Below are 20,415 nucleotides of genomic sequence, written 5' to 3' on the forward strand. Positions count from 1 at the left end.
CTCCCTCGGCCTCTCTCTCTCTCTCTCTCTCTCTCTCTCTCTCTCTCTCTCTCTCTCCTCTCTCTCTCTCTCCCGCTCCGTCAGGCAGGCAGTCAATCGGGTCTGCGGATCTGTTCCGTTAACGTTTAGGGTTTCTTCAGCTTCAGGTTTGTTTTTAACTTTGGTTTATAGTAGCCTACTTACAGACATAGTAACCAGTAGATTTCTGGTGAGCGTGGGTTTCAGACGTGTTGCTCGGTTTAAATGCAACTCCCGTTGCGTCTCTGCCATCGGAGATTTTTTTTTTTTTTTACTGTCAGCTGCCCCCCGCCCCCTCTCTCTCTGTGTCTCTCTCTTACTCACACACACACACACACACACACACACACACACATATATATATATATATATATATATACCTGCTGTGGAAATAAGAAAAATAAAAATGAACCAAAAAAAAAAAGTTTTATTGAGTATGAAAACTCTTGCCTTACATTTTACTTCATAATTGCAACCGCATGTGTTGTATTCATTGTTGCAAAATGTTCTGTATATAGTTTGTTTGTTACCATGACAACACCATTGATCTGAAGCTTGATGCTGTCATGTAAATCGTTTTCAAATCAGCAATAAATATAACAATTTTTGAACAACTCATATCAATTGCATGCTTAAATAACATACCGGTTAAAGCCCCGCACAGAACTTCCGGGTTAAATCTGACCACTTCCGGTTTAGGCCCCGCCCAGTCCGAGTACGGATCCGGATACAGATAATTCATGTGGTAAACAGATACAGATACAGATGATGCTGTACTCGCTCATCCCTATTTTAAATACAGTACAAACATTTTAAAATCGAGACAGCAAAAAGTAATTAAAACTGTACAAACACATCAAGGATAAATAAGCATTTAGGACTCATACGCAGCAGTGTATAAGTAAGTGAATAAGATGAGAACAACAAGATGTGAGGATTTTGCAACACAGACATAATCTGTGTACTCTGAAAAATACTGTCTATTCCATTGACATTAACACCTGGCATCAGGCATTGTTCATGTTTTTGTGGTGAAATCATTCTGGCTTTGTAGAAAAGAGGCATTCCTGCTACAAAACATGGGCCAGTTTATTATATTATTTTGACGGAAACAGTTTTCCTGAAAATAAGAGAATACAAATAAATTAATGTAACAGTGATAATTTCAATTGGAACATGGCTACATGAATTACATAACATAGTACTGTACCTAAAAGGTGTCCCCATGCAGCTTTGATTTTTTCTGTAATTTAAAAACAGTGTAAAGTCAACATTAGGAGCTATATTGGTGTCATTTCGGGAAACGGTCAAATTCTGTGTATTGCATCTTGGTTTGATGAGTGGGCTGGAGCTGAGTGTGGAAAGAGGAGATGTTATGAGACATGGTTGAAGGAAGAAAATGTTGCACGGAAAGCAAGAGAAACCACAACCCATAGTTTCACCTTTTTTCTTTTTCTCACAACTTAAGCACATCCACGCATGTATACATTAATGCTTTATATTCTATTTTTAAATACAGTAGACCTTGGGGTTCCTAAGCCTTGTTGGGGGGGCGGGGTTATTATTACCAAGATGTAAAAATAACATAATTATAATATAATACTACCCCACATCACTATTTTGTTTTAGTGCCCCCAATATTTGTGACTCTTTATAATCCCCACTTTTTTTTTTATAACACACCCAACCCACACGCCCATTCCAAGTATGCATTGTAGCACCCACCAAAATGTCTTATTTCCTCTAAGTGCCATCCTCTTTTCAAAAAGGTGGGTCTTATCTACATTCTACAGTATTGTGAGGCTGTTGGAGCGTTCTGCAACATGACAACTTCATTGGCTTAACTTTTGGAAGATAACCAACTGGTAAAGCCTAAAATGTGATATTATTGTCTGTATTGCAGTTGTTTTAATGCCATAGTTTCTTGGTGGTAACATAGATAAAGTAATTTTACTTTTAAGAATCTTCCTACAAAGATTATGTTTTCCTCTTACCTTTGAAAATGAATATAATTACTACAAGTAAAACTCCCACGAAGAATCCCACAAAAAAAACAATAACATTTCTTTCTCTGTGAGGAGGCGGAGACGGAGGCTTGGCATCTGTAACAACGAAGGAGAAAAAACATAAGAGAAATCAGAGGGAAAAAAGGAGTTTCTTAGAACCACACTGGCGTGAAGTTGATCATATTGTATTGTGTTTTCTCTTTTAACTTCATCGGGACCTTACCACCACAATTTGGAGTGACAGCACTTGAATTCTTCTCTATATTCCTGCTGGAGATGCAGGTGAATTCTACAAGGTTCTGAGTGGTGTTCAGAAATCCTAAAAGATCTGCAGCGTTGCCATCAGGACTTGTCATGTTGAAGAGCGTAACACTGGGAAATGAATGCTGCCAGGCCAAGTTAACACCTGTGTCCTTTGAGGAGCAACGCAGCCACAACCAAGAACCTCCTTCTGCAGATGTACAGGTGACAGTCTGTATGATCGGTTGCGTCAGGCGTTCTGCAGAGGGTTTAAAATAATATTGTTGATTAGAAGTTAAGATACATATACAAAAATCTTTTAAAATCTGACTGCTTATCATTCATATGACCTGAGACACTTACTAAAATACTAATATACACCCAGAAACATCTGTTTGAGAAAAGCATTAAAGATAAGGGGATGGAAATAATTTATTTACCTGTATTAAAGACTGCATTCATTTTTGACCATGCCAACTTTTTAGAAAGATGAAAGACTCAATGTTTGTTTTGGGTTTAATATATAATGTTGAACATGGGTGATGTAGATTGAGATGTATGGGATGATGACTTTGTGAGCAATTACCTATTTGCGTGCATAATAAATATGGTTGTGGTTTACATTCTTCAAACAGTTTGACCTGATGAAGATCCATGTAATATTTCACAAGGTCATTAAACTTTTGTGGCTTGGGGTAATTTTGTTTTGTGTATTGCCAACAATCTTTTAACACTAGTCACACTTACCTATCACTATGAGCTTAGTTTTGGTTCCGTTGTTCTGTCTCTGAGTATTGATGAGGTCTACAGTGTATTCCATGGCATCCCCTTTGTTCAAATTATGGATCATCAAGTCACCTTATAATTAAAAAAAAACATTGAGGAGACATTCCCACGAGAGAAATAAAATAATGACTCCTTTACATTGGAAGGTGATAGATTTGTCTTTTACCTGAAGAGGTGTTGAGTCTGAGTCTCCCTTTATACCGATCAACCCTGTTAACGTTTTTCTTCCCATTGCGATAAGTAGCAATCCAGGTGTTGTTTGAGAATACTGACCAATCTATTGAGGAAAGATTCCATGATGGGTTGGCACCTGAGGACAATGTGACAGTATCCCCAAGGTACCCAGAGATCTCTTTGACAGATTCAATTACTGCCCCTGTAAAAACAAATTGAAAAAAAGACATATCATCAACATAAATGACAACATTTTGAAAAAAGCTAAACAAAATGATGAAAAGTTGAAATACTGTCTTACGACTTATTTCAGACTTTTTCATGACTTTGATCAACATGCTATACTATGACTTTTTACTTTTTTAAAAGTCATAGCATATTATGTTGAAAAAAGTCAATAAAGAGTCATAGTATGGTATATCAAAAAAATTCAATAAAAAGTCATAGTATAGCATGTCGAAAAAAAGTGATATTAAAGTATGTCCACTCTTTAAAAAGAACAATCTTTCTTTTCGTTTTTTATGGCTTTTTTTCCACATACTGTATTGTGATTTTTTAGACATTTTTTTAGACATACTATACTATGTCACTTGTGTTGACTTTTTTCAACATGCTATACTATGAGTTTTTTCATAACTTTTTTGACATACAAACTATGACTATTTTATGACTTTTTTTCGACATGGTGTACCATATTATGACTTTTTCAACTTACTGTACTATGACCTTTTTATAACTTTTTTCAACAGTGTACTGTCTTTTTTCAACATGCTTTACTTGGACTTTTTTCACCTACCACTTTAAAAACAAATTTTAAAAAGACTTTTTCTACACATTGTACTGTGACTTAAAGTCACTAGTATTTTTTCAACATACGATCATATGTCTATACTATGACTTTTTTGACATACTACAGTATACTGACTTTTTTGACATACTTTGCCATGACCTTTTTATTTATTTTTTGCCATAATATACATTGACTTACTTATACTAGGACATTTTTAACATACAAAAGTATGACGTTTTTCAACATCTATAATAGGACTTCTTTTGACATACTATACTATGACCATTTTATGACTTCTGTCGACATACTATATACTATACCTTTTTATGACTTCTTTTGACATACTATTCTGTGACTTTTTCATGACTTTTTTAGACATACTATACTATGACTTTTTTTGATATACTATAAAACGGCTTTTTTATTCATTCTATACTATGACTTTTTATGACTTTTTTCTATATGCGCCACTATAACGTTTTTCAACATACTATAATTTTTTTCTACATAATACATGTTTTTATGACTTCTTTAAAATTTAAAATATTTGATCGCAATTGATCACATAGTTAACTTGCAATTAATCTAAATGTCCCTTGATTTCTTTTTGTCCCATTGTTCATCATTATCATTTTAATGCTCTTAACATGGAAAAGTGGATCAGCTTGCTTGGTGCAAATGTTTTTTTATTGAAAACAACATTGGCATAAAGCCTACTTTAGTGTTCAATTTCACACGCAACATTCTCACTTGGAGCAGTCATTCACATTGTATGACACAATGTAACACTGTCTATCAATAAAAGGGTGAAAACAAGTGTGTGCAGCAAATACAACCTCAATCTTGCGTTAAAAAAATTGACGCTGTTAAAATGGGTTTGCATTAACGCTGTCAGTAACACGTTTAACTAACACTACTTTATACTATGACCTTTTACAACTTTTTTAGAGATTCTATACTATGACTTTTTTTCAACATAATATACTATGACTTTTTCATGACTTTTTTTGACATACTAAACCACGTTTTTGTTTGAAAAACTATACTATGACTTTTTCTTCATGTTATGCTATGAACACTATACTATGAATTTTGTATGACTTTGTTTTGACATAATGTGCTATGACAAACCCAGGCGATGAGGAGCATCAATTCATGATGCCCGCTCTACCAACTGAGCTATCCAGGCGCCCATACTTTGACTTTTTGTTGGCTTTTTTTGATAACCTGTACAAAGACGTTTTTTACATTCTATACTATGACATTTTTTGACACACAATGTACTATTTTATAACTTTTTCTTGACTGTTTTGGACATATACTACGCCTTTTTTGACATACCATACTATGACTTTTTATGACTTTTTTCAACATACTATACCATGACTTTTGATCACATACTATGCTGTCACTTTTTTTGACATACTATACTATAACTCTTTGTTGACTTTTTTGTACATGCTATTCTATGATGTTTTTTTACATTCTGTGCTATGACTTTTTTCAACATGCTATTCTTTGACTTTTTTCAACATGCCATTCTTTGACTTTTTTCGACATAGGAAAGGCCGCTTTATTTGTATAACACATTTCAACAACAGGGCTATTCCAAGTGCTCTACACAAAAACAGTTACAAAACAGTTGAAAAATAAAAACAGATAAAACACAAGAATAAGCAGTTAAAAAATAAAAACAGATAAAACACACACAAGAGAAAAAGTTACAGTGCAGTATAAGAAATGAAACATTAAAGAAATGATCATGCTCAATCATTTAAAGAAAGGCAACATCAAACAGAAAGGTCTTCAGCCTTGATTTAAAAGAACTGAGAGTAGCATCGGATCTGCAGTTTTATGGAAGTTTGTTCCAGATATGAGGAACATAGAAACTGAACGCTGCTTCCCCCTGTTTAGTTCTGACTCTCGGGACAGAAAGCAGACCTGTCCCAGATGACCTGAGTGGTCAAGTTTTTCCAAATCATGTTGACAAATAAGTCCTAACCCTTGATATTCCTAAGGTGATAACAGGCTGACTTTGTAATTGTCTTAATGTGGCTGTTAAAATTCAGGTCAGAGTCCATGACTACACCAAGATTTCTGGCTTTGTCTGTTGGAGCGCAGACTTTCAATCATTCCTTTTCTGCTCCAAAAACAACCACCTCAGTTTTTCCTTCATTTAATTTCAGAAAGTTCTGGCACATCCAGCCGTTAATATGTTTGATGCACTTAGTCAGTTTTTGTATTTGACTATAGTCCCCTGGCGATAAGGTTATGTGAATTTGCGTGTAGTCCGACTAACTAAGGTAACTTATTTTGTTTCCATAATCTGAGCCAGTGGAAGCATGTAGATGTTGAACAGAAGAGGCCCCAGAATGGAGCCTTGGGGAACTCCGCACATCATATTTGTGTGCTAAGATGCATAATTACCTATTGACACAAAGTAGTCCCTATTCTTTAAGTAGGATTCAAACCAGTTTAGTACTGAGACAGAAAGGCCAACCCAGTTTTCCTATCAGTCTAGGAATATGTCATGGTCGACTGTGTGAAATGCAACACGGAGATCAAGTAATACTTAGACTGTAGTTTTGCCACTATCTGTGTTAAGGTGGATGTCATTGAAGACTTTGACAAGAGCCGTCTCAGTGCTGTGGTGTGGTTGGAAACCCGACTGAAAGGTTTTAAAACTGTTGTTTTTTTTCAATGATTTCACTTAAAAACGGAAGGTTTGATATCGGCCTATAGTTGCTCATTAGTGATGTGTCTAGATTGTTCTTTTAAAGAGTGGACATACTTTAACATCACTTTTTTTCGACTTGCTATACTATGACTTTTTATTGAATCTTTTAACATACCATACTATGACTCTTTATTGACTTTTTTTGACATTATATGCCACGACTTTTAGTTTTTTTTGACATATACTATATACTATACTGACATTTTCATGACTTTTTTTCACATACCAAACTATGATCATTTTATGACTTTTTTTTTCAACATACTATAATAGGACTTTTTTTTCTACATACTGAACTATGATTGTTTTTCGACCTGCTATTACCTTTTTAGGACTTTTTTGAGTTCAGTGTACTGTGATTTTTTTCAACATGCTTTTACTGTGACTTTTCTGACACACTATCCTATGGCCTTTTTAATATTTTTTCTGACATACTATCCTATGGCCTTTTAAATATTTTTTTCCTGTGACCTTTTGACATACTACTGCCACTGTAAAAACTAATTTTGAAAAGACACAGCATCAACTTACATGAAATTTTTTTTTCGAAAAAAGCGAAACAAAATGATGAAGTAAGTGGCAAAAAACGTCAACAAAAGTTGAAATACTGTCTTATGACTTATTGCGGTCTTTTTTGACATACTATACTGTGCCTTTTTTAACATGCTACAGTATGACTTTTTAAGACTTTTTTGACATACTACACAAAACTTTTTCAACATATTAATAAAACCTTTTTATCACTTTAAAAAAAATGCTATATTATGACTTTATTCAACATACTATAATATGACTTGTTATGACCCTTTTTGACATAATTAATTGTCGTTTTTTGACATATTTTAACCTTTTTTTACTTTAGCATCATACTTTTTAATTACTTTTTTCAACATCTACCACTATGACTTTTTTTGACATACTGTACTATTAGTTTTAATTTCTTTTTCAACATCTCATGCTATGAGTTTTTGTTGACATACTTTACCATGACTTTTCTTTCAATATACCCTACTATGACTTTTTCTGACTTTTCTTAAAATACAATAATATAACTTTTTATGCCTTTTTTGGACATACTATACTATGACTTTTTCAACGACTTTTTATGACATGTTGTATGGCAGATCATAGTATAAAGCATTAAATGACCACGGATGATTACAATTAAATGCATGCATTTCATGTAACGATGTTTAGAAGTCGCCATTTTTTTCCTGAGGGCTAACCACGATTTGCATCATAGTCCCTACTTTGGTTAGTTTGGACATAAATGTTCCAAATAACTCTTCCTTTTAACATTAACATTTTAGCAAATGTGAAAAAGATCTTTTAAATGGAGCAGTGAAAAGTTGAATTAGTATTGAGATACTATATTTATGTACCGGAGTCCCCCAGTCATGTCATATCTGCTTTTGTAACTCAGGAAGTGACATATTCTGTTCTGAATTGTCGTTTAAAAGTTCATACTATATATAGTTGAAAAAAGCTCATCAGCTGCTGCTCATTGTTATTTTCAACAAATTAAAACCTACCTTGGAGAAACAGGGTTAGGAGGATTTGAAGTTTCATCGTTCCAACACAGTTCCAACGAAGAGAAAGCGTGAACTGCGTTTTGTCACTTCCCTTATGTCAGTGTCACAAGCACATGCTGCTTTAACAGCCAATAGTTCACATGACAAAAATCCAAATTTGCACAAGAAATGGTCAAACAAGCATAGGCTATTTTAAGTTTATTGATCATACGCCGTCTTCCAGGAATGAGTAAATATTTATTGTTGGGTTATAAATTCTACAGTTATATTTTAATAAATTTATATTTAATTACTGTCTATTGTCCTCACATACAGTTGATTTTACATTGAAAAAGATTCACAAGTGTACTTTTGGGGTAAATTAGCAAGAATTCCAAAAATTATAAATTTGAATAATTTCAATTCTATAGTATCTTTTAAGTTATGTGAATTCCAATTGCTGTAGGTACTGTACAAGGTGTTACAATACATTTTTATAAAAGCAACTGAAATATTTACACATTGTCGTAGCTTAACACCCACTCACCCCCACACTTCCTGAAAAATACATTAACAACTTGTGACTCCCATGAGACAAAATTTTTTTTGGATGATATCATTTATTAAAAACATTTTTCATCAACTTTCAAAACACAGTGCAACAGTAAACAACAATCTTGCTTTTAAAAGACAATGTTCTTCAGAGACAAGTGTTAGGAGCATAGATCGAGTACAACAAGGCAATCTATTTTAAAAACAGGAACAATACAACCTTAGAAACTGCATCAAAATGTACAAGTAAACAGCTTGTTGAATGGCACAAGAATCTCTACCTGTAGTGTAAAAAGGACATCTATAAGTTTGTCTGAGTGACAAGACACATGTGTACATGTACAGTACATGGCTGGATTATGGTTGTAGGGGGCACCTGTTGACACCTCATTTACACAGCACCAAATAGTACTCTAGAAGTTGAACAATTAATCTGTTATTAGTTAAGCAACTGAAATCCATCGGCAACTATTTTGATTATTGATTTGTAGATTGTTTAGGCAGAAACACAAAAAAAAAAAAATCATTGGTGTCTGATTTGACAAAAGTATAATATCAGTGTCAATTGCCTTAAAGCACTTTGAAAGAAATATAGTGTAACAAAAATAAACAAAAGTAATTAAAGGGCAAGAGCCTTTTTTCACATTTTCTTGCGGGTCTTGGGAAAAAAGTTGTACTGAGTAAAGCCTTTTGTGGCTTGAAGAATGTGTGGAATTAAAAGATAGTTCTGATTCTGCAGCATTGACTTTGAACCGTTTTGTATTGTCTATCACAAGTCCAGCAATGGCAAAAGGATGCACTCCTCTTGCCATGCTAAATCGGGGAAGCACTTTAAGGTCTTGAACATTATAATTTGACAGAGGCCACTTCCACAAGACAGAGCCACAAGGTCAAGTAATGGAGAACCTGTCTTAATATATATTGTACTTCCGCAGTGAAATATTTCAAAAACAAAACTAGCAGTCATCAAATTACGTACAAAGAGAAACTCTTAAGGCTTTTTGGTCCAGGCCATTAGGCAGTTGCTGATTTTGTCCGGTTAGTGATCCAGCCATGCTCAACCACACACAGAAATTAACACACTCACTTTAAATATAACAGAGACAGTAATTACCATCAAGCTGCCAAATAGAAATACATTGGAAGTACATGGCTGTATTGTGCTTGAGTTCATCAAGTCCAATTCAAACCTCGTATGTAGGAGAAAACATTTGTAACCAGTATCACTAGACGTTTGTTACCAGTATCACTAGTAGTTTGTTACAAGTATCACACATACATTAATTGGTCAGAAAGTTAGATTAGTTCTCAGTGCAGGAGTGCATTTCTGTGGCTTCTCCAGAAATGAGAAGTGATTCAATAAAACCTGAAAAGGAAATATTACAAACAATGCCCTGATGAAATGATCAGTGCATTAAAAGTCCATCCAGTGTTTATTTCTAACTTTTAGTGTGTACAGTAAGCATATCCACTTTTCAGTAAACTATTCAGAAAACAAAAAGAGAAAAGAATAATTCAGTCAGTGAATCCATTCAATGTCCAAAAGGGGATACAAGACCAGCGGACCATTGGGTCATCACCTGATTCTGTCTGTCTGTCTGTCTGTCTGTCTGTAAAGGCCAAATACGACAACAAAAGGTTCAAGTACAAAAGGGAAAAGAGAAGTAAGATTAGCTCTGACAAAGAGTGTGCATTAAAAAAGGTCAGTGCACACTCAAAATATTTTATTTAACACAGACCCTACATGGGTATATTCTTCTGAATCCCATTGATAGACACAAGTAGTCATTCTTTCAACTGAAGAATAAAAATTTCTTTCATCAAAACAATGTATTTTATTAAAGAAGTGTTGAAAAACCCCTAAAAAAACCAAAAGAATTCTTCAGTATCATGGGAACTGGAAGCAGTCTGTAGTGCAATATCAAAAGTTAACAGTCACACTTTGAGTCTAAAAAAAGTTTGTTTGAGTAACAATGTCTGAGATTATGTTGTCTTTTCTTTTCGTAATTCTTGGGTGTCACGCTTAACAAAAAACAAACTAAACAGGTATTAATAAAAAATAAAAAAAAATACCCTGAAAGCACTAAGATTAGTATGTTTGTTTCAGCCTCCTCGTCCTACACGGATGTCTCCGACTGGAGCTTCATGACAAACTTGTGCCTTTTGGGGTCAATGAACTCCTCGCCCAGGCGCAGGAAAGGGAGGGGCGTCACCGTGACGACCAGCGAGAAGTCGAGACGTCTCAGGGAGAAGACTTGGCCTTGATGGAGAGCAGTGGTGACCGGCTCCTCACTCACTAGTGTCCACTGGCGCCCCCTGCTGGTGTCCAGGTACTGGAGGGTGGGGCCTGGGTTGAGGAAACGCTCAAGGAAAGCCTGGGAGGGAGAGGAGAGGGAGAGGGAGAGAGAGAGAGAGAGAGAGAGAGAGAGGAGAGAGGAGAGGAGAGAGAGAGAGAGAGAGAGAGAGAGAGAGAGAGAGAGAGAGAGAGAGAGAGAGAGACTTATAAATAGCTGCACTAATTCACTGTCAGTAACCGTTTCATTATTTCTGTTATGGCTGCGATCATTTTTAGGTTGCTACAACATATTACTACTTTATTCAGGTAATTTTATAATATTTTATTTAAATTATATTTACATAATTATAGTTTTCATGAGAAGGGAAGGCCAAGGCAAAACACAGGCCATTGCATTCTCTCTGTACTTTGAAATGCACATGAAAATAAACTTGAGCTTGTGGCTAAGAGACATGATTTCCACTTTAAAATATGGTATAACTTTTAGAGCTGCAGATAAGATGTTGAGGAAACAACAATAACAGATTTTCATGTGAAAAACATAAATACCCTGAAAGTCCCCTCTTTACCTTGGGAGTCATGTTGTGTGTGATGCAGAACTGCAGGTGGTTGATGATGCTCTCCATGCTGTGGTAGGACTGCTGCCTGGTGGCGCGGAGGTACTTCTGCATGGCCCTCGCCATGGGGGCAAATATGGCCTGGGCCGCCTCCCTGGGGTCCATCACCTCCCGAGGGTGTTTGGGGGAGGACGTGGTTGCCTCTTCGTCCTGGTGACGCTTGATGTGGGTAAATGCTTCTTCTACTGCCACCACCAGTCTGTGAGGGGACATGGCAGAGTTAGTCAGAATCTCACTTAGATTTAAAGCTACTCCAATCTAAATTCATATTTTTAAAATGGGGCAAATAACAACTCATTACATGAAAAGGAACCAAGCACTCTTGATGAAAACTGTATATCATTGTTAATCAAAGTTTAATGATTGGTTGTTATTTCCTTAGGCCAAAATTTGACTCAATTGACTCGTGGCCGTGGGGATAATTTACACTCCATCGTAGCCTTAAAATCTGATCAATATATTTACTTGTGCATGTATAAATGTGGGTATGTTCTCACCTGGCCTTTCGTTTGCGGAGCCTGCGCTCCACTTCTGCCTCCTCATAGTAGAACTCGGTGTGGGAATTGTCTCTTCTCCGAGCCGCGGCTGCAATCATAGTTCTGGACTGACCCGTCGAGTTATTGGTGTTGTTCTCTGTAGAAAGAAACAATGACGTAAAGATCCAACTAATAGACAACTTTCTTGCAGGAGTACTTCTATCACTATATCATTGTTACCGCAGGCGACAAACTAGAATGTGCATGTTTGCTTGTTTTGCACTATTTAGTGTATTTTAAATATATGCATGATAGGAATTATTCTGATGCAGAATGGGCTGAATGGAAAAAAGTTAAAAGACATACTAAGATACACAAGGTCATTTTACCTTCCCCCAAGTTGTAAACCTTGAAGGCAGACATCTTCTTGGAGAGGATGGATTTGGGCAGGTTGAGTATGGCAGGGTTATAGACTGGGAAGTCACTGTAGTACTGGTCCAGAACCCACACTGCTGCCCTCTGAATACTGGGTTGCACAAGACAGAGGAAGAACAATATTTCACCCGTGACAACAAGAGAGCAGATGGAGGAAGCGGTGAACCAACGAGGAAGAAACAGCCACTCCCACTGGGCTGCATGCATGACAAAAGTCTGATGCATCATTGTGGAAATATAAATTCCATATGACAAAGTGATGATATAAGGGCAGGGGGGTAATTATGAATCACAAATCTCACATCTCTAGTTTGAGGTAAGAAATTGACCTGGAAGCCACATAGTAGTTATAGCATGCAGGGAATGATGAGCTTGTGGGAAGAATATATTTTATTAATTAATAATTGCAGTCTTTAACATTAATTTTGTATTTATGAAAGCACCATATCCCTTTTAGCATACAAAGAGATCAACTTCTGCCAATGCTGCATAATTGTCTGTATTTGATCTTTTAAAGGTTTGAAAATATTGGTATCCTGCATGGAAATATTGTCACGGTGTACATGGCCCAAATTTCAACTGAGCCAGGCATATGAATACTACATACTGCAGGCAGCAATGGATTTAAAAAAAAGATCCATTGCTGCCTGCAGGATACAAGATTATTTATTATGTGTCACCTATATATATGGTATAAGTGCACAGTGCATGCAAGCGTTGCAGCTGCGATAACGGCCTACTTTTGGTCAGAAATATGTTGACTTACAACACCGTAGGTGTAGCGTGAGCACTGAGCGGCATGTTATCAGAGCAGCAGCAGCTTCCTTTGTGTTTGACACAGGATGCACTCAGGCACAGATATGAGTGAGGTCACCCGCATTTTGGCAGTGTACTCACAGCCCAACACACATCACTGCAGTGATGCGTGTTAAACAGAAGATAACTTCAAGCATAAATGCTTCAGGTTGTGTTTATGCACGTTTAGCTCCGTTATGTGGTCTGTTTAGACCGCTGGATTGATTAAAAATAGAAGCATTATCTGTACCGTCAAATGCATGTGACATAAACTGAAGATTCTAACTGAACGTTTTCCTGTGTAGACACGCCATTAACCTTAAAGCCACATACTGCTTTTTGTGTGTATTCATCTTCAAAGTATCCAGAAGAATGAATATTTTGCCTTTAGACCCAAAATGTGTGTTATCAATTATGAGGTTATCAATTCTTCCTAGGCCTGTGGTTGAACTTCCAGCCATGTCTGCAATGACTTCCTCCTATTAAAACAGGACTGCAAAGATAACCTCCTTGGCAAGGTTTTCTTTTTCTGAATGAGATACTTTTTAAAAAAAAATATTTTATATATATATATATATATATATATATATATATATATATATATATATATATATATATATATATATATATTATATTATATATATATATATATATATATATATATATATATATATATATATTATAAAAAAAGAGCAGAAAAAAAATATATATATTCCTGATATTGCAGACAAACCTGAGATGTCCCACGTTGTAGAAGCGACTATGTCCGTCTGTAGTCCTCACAACCTTCAGACAGAAAGCGGGCTGCAGATGTCGGACCTCCAGCAGCACCAGGGCCAGGTACTGGATGAACAGCAGCGCGTCCACCAGAGACGCTGCATATCCCACAATCCCCCTGTAGTCTGTCTCTCTGGGCTCCAGCACCCGCACCCCGTAAAAGAGCCAATAGGACGCCACGAAGAGGAAGACCAAAGCCAGCAGCAGAGAGCGGAAGATGAAGAAGCGCGGCAGAGTGGCTCTGGGCGGGCGCAGAAACAGCGTCCAGGTGGAGATGAGGAGGATCAGGAGCTTGAAGGCCAGAGAAATGTAGAGGCCCTCACACGGTGTGCCGCAAGGTGCCAGTTCATCCCGCCAGAGGAGCTGTGGGAGGGCCAAGAAGGCAAGGGGAGTGATGAGAGCAAAGAGCCCCAGGACGGCGCCCAACACTGGGCTGAGGTAACGCCGACACTCTAGTGGCGATGAATCCTCAAGGTCCTTTGACATGCGTGTCAGGTCCTCATTGGAGACGCTGTCCACGGAGGTGCCGGTAACCACCGTGGTGGTCTCGCCCCAGTTGTCATCCTGAAGACAGAGCAGAGTAGAGAGAAGAGCATTGGAGAGAGAACACTTCTGTCTATTTTTTATAGATTTTTGTAGGCCACATGCAGCAAAGGCCCGCAGGTCGGTACTGGACCCACAGCTGCTGTGTCCAGGACTGAGCCCGGCAGACCACGTGTAAAGAGTAGGGATTAAAATCGGACTAACCCTGTCGTCTCCTCTGGTGGACTCGGGGTCCAACAGCGGCTCTCCTGGAGCCTGGATGGTCACCGATTTGTCTCCGCGGATGGTGCTGTCGCGACTCTTCGAGCGATGTCTGTCCCTCCTGTCCCTGGAGAAAAAGAAGTCAGGGATGGTTTACTATCCATGGACAGAAAACGATGATTTTAAACTTCCAGTACTGGCAAGTTAAATAGATCCCTGAAGTCATTGACATGATTATTTGGTAGCTAGTGGAGTAAAACTCTAATCAGGCAAGCCAGAACAAACCTAGACAGTCTGTTTAAACTATATGAAGACAATAAAGGAATGAAACACCCGGTACAATAGTGTTATTTTCTTCTTGTCCTCATGCTTATAATATTGTAAAAGTATCTATAAAAAGGCCAAGTAACTGGAAATATACCCATGCACTTGTGCAATTTGAGCTGAAACAATTTATTGATTTATCGACAGAAAATTAAGAGGCAACTGTTGATATTGGATTAATTGCTTTAGTCATTTTTGTGCCAAATAGTTTTATTTAGTCTTCTATGATGATGAATTGAATGTCTTTAGGTTTAGGAGCAATGATCGGACAAAAGAAGACATCAACCTTGCCATATAATCGGCAGATTAACCAATGATAACAATAGTTTTAGTTAGTTGCAGCCCTGCTTGCATTACACTATAATCTGTGGTCTGCTACCTGTGTTTGCGGGAGCTTCGCGACTGGGACGACTTGTAGGAGTAGCCCGAGTACGTAGACTCGTTGTCCATGTCGGAGACCGGCGGTGGGCGGTGATTCCGGGCCACTCCTGCCCCCGAGCCGCCGCCTTTCTCCCAGACCACGCCCAGCTGGCTCTTACGATTGCTGATGGACTTGGTGGAGAGGGCCAGAGGGAGGCGCAGCAAGTCCACTTTACTCCTTAGGGAATCTATCTTGGAGGCCTGGGGGGTAAAACAAAGAGGGGAGGGATAAGGGGAGGAAGACAGGGTGAGAGCAAAGAAGATAAATGATAGAAGTGGTGAGTTTGGAAAAGGCAAAGGGTGTGAGTGAGAGAAAGTGGAGAGGGAACAGAGAGAAAAAGGAGGAACAAGAGAGAGGGACAATTTGTCATATGAGCGTCTCAGAGGAAAACATGCCAAGTAAAGGCAACAAGAAGAGAAACACTGTTAAAATGTTGGCTCTCAGAGGTGTGTGAAAGTGTCTGTGTGTGTGTTTTCAGTCACACAGGACATAGCCAGGCCCATTCTTCCGCATTAAAGGAGTTTTTATGAGCAACCTCAAGTAATTTGGCCCCTAGTGTGTTCTCAGCCAATAAAGGACGATTACACCACCTTCTATTCTGGGCTACAGGTCTCCAGTGTGCAGAGGCAGAACATCAGCGCTGCTCTGAAGTGTTCCAGTTTCATACGCTAAGCTGAAAGAAGTGCTTCATTTATACAAATACAGAAATATATTTTGTCTGTGCTGGTATATTTTTTTGTCTTGGATCCAACTTTGATACATACTCACAGAGACGCCACATTCCCCAACTGTCCCCTGTGGTTTCCAAGGGCAACAGAGCTGAACTACTACAATGGGGATGAATGGGAGGCCAGGGGTGAGAAAAGACGGAAGAGGGGGGTAGTTGCTAGAGCAACCAGACCATCAACTCTACACCCCCTCCTCTCATTCTCCCTCAAATACACACCTCAGAAGACAAACAGACACTACCGACGTACCAGGCTACGATTCTGAACCCGTTTCAAGTTCCATTTCGAGTTTGAGTTTTTAAACCGGACAGGGCTTTCCGAATCGGGCGCGAAACAAGCAGACTCTAAATCTAATAACAAATCTTCTCGTGCTCTTAATTTGTGCCATGACCTCCTCTGTCCATCTTCCACATTAGACACTAGTAATAGCCTTCATGTGATTTACAAATGGCCTTCCCGGATGGGATATTTTGCAAGCAGATTCACTGGTAGGCATACAAGGCTGCACTGAAAATGCATTCTGACTACAAGGATCAACATTCCAGTTTCTCAATTAAGCTGTCAAGAATCCAGGCAGAGTCGTCTGACATGCAGACGTGGTACTGTCTGGATTTCAAGACTGATGTATAGATAGTTGTTTGATATACAGGCTAAAAGATAAGAGACTGTGCATGCAACAACAGTTACCTCGGCGATTCAACACTCGCAGCGTTACGGGAGAGTGACAAAGAAAAGCCACTTTTAGAAAAATCTACTTTGTTTTTTAACACAAAATTTTGAACTTTTCGGCCATCACTCTAAATATGATATATGATCTAAGCTAAACACTAACATCCTCCTAAACATACCATCCATAGCAGCATCATGCTGTGAGGATGCTTCTCTACAGGCCCTGATAAGCTTTTTAAAGGGTTGAGGACAAATGAATGCAGCTAAATTTGGAAAAATATTGAAGGAAAAGCTGAAGAAACATGCCTCTTGGGAGACAATGTGTTTTCCAGCCAGAATTGAGCAGAAAGTCAAAGTTATTAAATATTAAGAAAACATCTAAACATGGCCAAATGCACAGTTTCTCACAGGTTTAAAGCTAGGTTAAACGGCTCCGTCTTTCCCACCCTGACTGAGACAGTCAATCCCAATGATCTCACTGACAGAGCCTCTCCCACTGTAATCAATACCCCCACTCATTGATTTACACTGGATTCCACGTTCAGCATCCTCTGGGATGTGACAGGTTCCACGTGCAGTGTGGAAACAGACAAAACATCCACACTTTAAAAAGTACTTTTTTAAAACCAGAATATGCCAGTGGTAAAATATGTTTTTTCTTAGCGGGATCTCTGCTGATGCTGAGAGATGATTCAAGTAGAGCTGCACGTTTATGAGGTTTACTAAGTTTAATCGAGTCACTAAACTTATATTATATTTCATATGAGTAAGACTGTTTTTACTTCATTTCAAGTGAAATGCTTCTTTTTACTTCTCAGTTTTTGGATGAAAAATCATGCTCCAATGAAGGTTTTTTTTAAGCCAAGGACCCCTTAACTGGAAGAGAGATGGAGCAGGGACCCTCTACTACATATATTGTATAACATCTTGCATGTTAATCAGGGTCAAAAACCTAACACATGCCTTTTTTGCATAGAATACTAAGCTATTAAAATAGTTGTTGGAATAATTTTATAAATCTTGTTTTAATGTTAAACATACATGTGGCACAGTGAATCCTTAGGGTTAACCATCTGTAGATGGCCTTAGTGACTACCTTACCTATAGGCCAGTAAGCAGATAATCAGCGGGCATTTATATTTGCTGGTAATATTCATACATTTTAGGACTTTTCTAATTTTTTTTTTTAAATAATCTTAAAATATGTAACCAGAATTAGGAGCCCCCCCCCCCCCCCCCTGCGTTGACCCCCTGTTGAAGATCCCTGCTCTAATGCATGCAGCCTCAGGTTGGTGTTACGAGCTAACCAGCCTGCCTGTGTGGCTCCCGGGGGCCTCCAGGCCTCAGGGTGGCAGTGGGCCAGCGAGGCGTGGCTGCAGCCTCGATGCAGACTCCTTTAAGCAACCCAAACCCAGGCTTCGAGGCCTTTACAATTTACATTACAACACCCACATTCAGCAGGAATCAAGGCGCATGATAACCAGCGACCAAAGTGTTAAAAGCAGCAGCCGCGCTGTGATTCCACACCAGTGAAAACACAGCGAGAGTGTTCTCGAGACAAAGCAGAACACACCCAGGATGAAGTGATGAGCAACAGACTGGCGAAGCCACAGTAAAGTCACTTCACATGCGCGTGACCACAGTGAAGTAAATCTACCAGATGTCTGGTAATGTGTTCCATTTGGCACACAGTGCGTAAAAAGTGCAAAATGGGTAGAGTGCGCGGATAAAAACAAAGAACAAGACTTGGCGAATGAGCTGCAAGTGACTGTGTAAACCGGGCTATGCGTTCACACTAGAAGTGAAAATCAGTTGGTCACTGATCGATACTTTTATCTGCCAGCTCACCAGTCCCGACAGACGGGGGACCGTGCACCAATACAGAAATTAAAATGTATTTGGAGGGGGGAAAAGTAAGCAAATGTAGTTGTTTCCATTTTTACATTAAAGACACAATCTGCCGGTGTTACCAAATACATGCTCAGTACGTTACACTAACTGCAAATTTTACCCAGAATGCATGCAGGAATGTCTTACCTTTCTACCCAAAAGAGCAAAAGCTGCAACCCGCAGCACAAAGAGCCGAACAGCTTCCAAATGCTCAAAATTTACTTTCTCCCGACTCTCATCTGTCCACAGTCTCCACGCTCATTTACCACCGGAGTGGAACTTGTTTCCTTTTCGGTGAACGCAGATTGTATTGTTAGTTTTTTTGGCTGTTAAATCGCATCTCAAATCGAAGCACCGAAGCCGCACAAAAGACAGCGACACGCACCTCATCCCGGCTCCGCAACTGCTGTGTGGCGGAGCCCCGCTGAGCTGAGCGGCTCTGGGCAGACATCCAGCACCGGCTCAGAGCCACACGCTGTCAAGTTAAGAGTACATAACCAGCTTCCGGTGACAAGTTTCAAAATAAACAAAATACATTTTTCACAATGGAAATACCTGTATCTGTTCCCAATGAATACACACTCACCACTATAGATGCATCTTACTTTAGGGTGACCATATTTTAATTTTCAAAAAAGAGGACATTGAGCACGGCCTCGAAACCCAAATTCAGACGGGCTTCTCAGAGGTTAATGGACATGATTTATTATGCCTCAATGGTGTAATACAATATGTAACAAAATAATAGCTCTTTTAAAAATAAATAAATATGAAATAACTTTCTAAATATGACATATTCTGTCAGCTTCAAAATCCAACTTCAACTAAATATCTCTTAAAACCTTTTCAATGTAATAAGATCAGGTTTTTCAGTGTCTTTGTGAGCTTTGAGATCTCCAGCACCTTTATTAGACACTGAAACATACAGTATGTGTAGCTTTGCACATGGTGCACTCCGCCTCCCACTTGTCCTGACTGGGACTGTCCATGGAAAGGTTTTTTTCCAGCTGTGAAGCTGCACGCTTTGCCATTTTTTGTCCAATCCTGCTCCGCTGTCTGATCTGCTCCCTGTATGTGCTCCCTGCATGTGCTCCCTGTCTGATCTGCTCCCTGTATGTGTTCCCTGTCTGATCTGCTCCCTGTATGTGTTCCCTGTCTGATCTGCTCCCTGCATGTGCTCCCTGTCTGATCTGCTCCCTGCATGAGCTCCCTGTATGTGCGAGTCACAAAGCCGCCCGCAAGGCAGTCTCTCTGGAATTACGGCACGCAAAAATGTACCATAGTATTGTGTGCAAAGTGCCAGTCAATTTAAGTACACGCTTAATGGTCCCATGAAAAACAGTGAAAATCGGACATTTTCATGAATTTATAACCGCCCCACCCCCAAACAGTATGTAAAAAGTGGACGTTTGGTCAACTTATGTTACCT

General features: G+C 38.6%; 2 protein-coding genes across 5 annotated transcripts; both read right to left on the reverse strand.

Moving 5' to 3' along the window:
- Window positions 1-871: 871 nt before the first annotated feature.
- si:cabz01074946.1 (uncharacterized) lies at window positions 872-8,369 on the reverse strand. 4 transcript variants are annotated; one of them, XM_032499161.1, is made up of 7 exons: window positions 8,284-8,369; window positions 3,217-3,426; window positions 3,012-3,122; window positions 2,248-2,523; window positions 2,013-2,120; window positions 1,229-1,261; window positions 872-1,138 (listed from the first exon to the last, which is right to left on the reverse strand). In XM_032499161.1, exons 1-7 carry the CDS (start codon window positions 8,318-8,320, stop codon window positions 1,116-1,118), a joined length of 798 nt encoding a protein of 265 aa, XP_032355052.1. In that variant the 5' UTR covers window positions 8,321-8,369; the 3' UTR covers window positions 872-1,115. The 4 variants fall into 4 exon arrangements, 3 of the variants coding, with proteins under 3 accessions (XP_032355052.1, XP_032355051.1, XP_032355053.1); XM_032499160.1 differs by having other exon boundaries at window positions 1,098-1,261; XM_032499162.1 differs by lacking the exon at window positions 872-1,138 and having other exon boundaries at window positions 1,261-1,369.
- A 1,095-nt stretch (window positions 8,370-9,464) lies between these two features.
- Window positions 9,465-19,456, reverse strand: LOC116707471 (vang-like protein 2). Its single transcript, XM_032544820.1, has 8 exons — window positions 19,134-19,456; window positions 15,658-15,899; window positions 14,958-15,081; window positions 14,167-14,774; window positions 12,593-12,729; window positions 12,225-12,360; window positions 11,680-11,926; window positions 9,465-11,189 (listed from the first exon to the last, which is right to left on the reverse strand). The coding sequence occupies exons 2-8, from the start codon at window positions 15,726-15,728 to the stop codon at window positions 10,932-10,934; spliced, it is 1,581 nt and encodes a 526-aa protein (XP_032400711.1). The 5' UTR covers window positions 15,729-15,899; window positions 19,134-19,456; the 3' UTR covers window positions 9,465-10,931.
- Window positions 19,457-20,415: the final 959 nt, after the last annotated feature.

Source organism: Etheostoma spectabile, chromosome 19 (genome assembly GCF_008692095.1).
Source record: "Etheostoma spectabile isolate EspeVRDwgs_2016 chromosome 19, UIUC_Espe_1.0, whole genome shotgun sequence".
NCBI classification, from domain to species: domain Eukaryota; kingdom Metazoa; phylum Chordata; class Actinopteri; order Perciformes; family Percidae; genus Etheostoma; species Etheostoma spectabile.

Excerpts from the sequence above, each read along its gene's own strand:
- LOC116707471 (XM_032544820.1), bottom strand. The coding sequence starts at position 15,728 with ATGGACAACGAGTCTACGTACTCGGGCTACTCCTACAAGTCGTCCCAG. Across the intron at positions 15,082-15,657 it reads CGAAGCTCCCGCAAACACAG|GGACAGGAGGGACAGACATC; the intron begins GTAGCAGACCAC and ends CTTTTTCTCCAG. Across the intron at positions 12,730-14,166 it reads TACAACGTGGGACATCTCAG|TATTCAGAGGGCAGCAGTGT; the intron begins GTTTGTCTGCAA and ends TGTGCAACCCAG.
- si:cabz01074946.1 (XM_032499160.1), bottom strand. The coding sequence starts at position 8,320 with ATGAAACTTCAAATCCTCCTAACCCTGTTTCTCCAAG. Across the intron at positions 3,427-8,283 it reads CCTAACCCTGTTTCTCCAAG|GGGCAGTAATTGAATCTGTC; the intron begins GTAGGTTTTAAT and ends TTGTTTTTACAG. Across the intron at positions 1,262-2,012 it reads AATTATATTCATTTTCAAAG|AAAAAATCAAAGCTGCATGG; the intron begins GTAAGAGGAAAA and ends TTTAAATTACAG.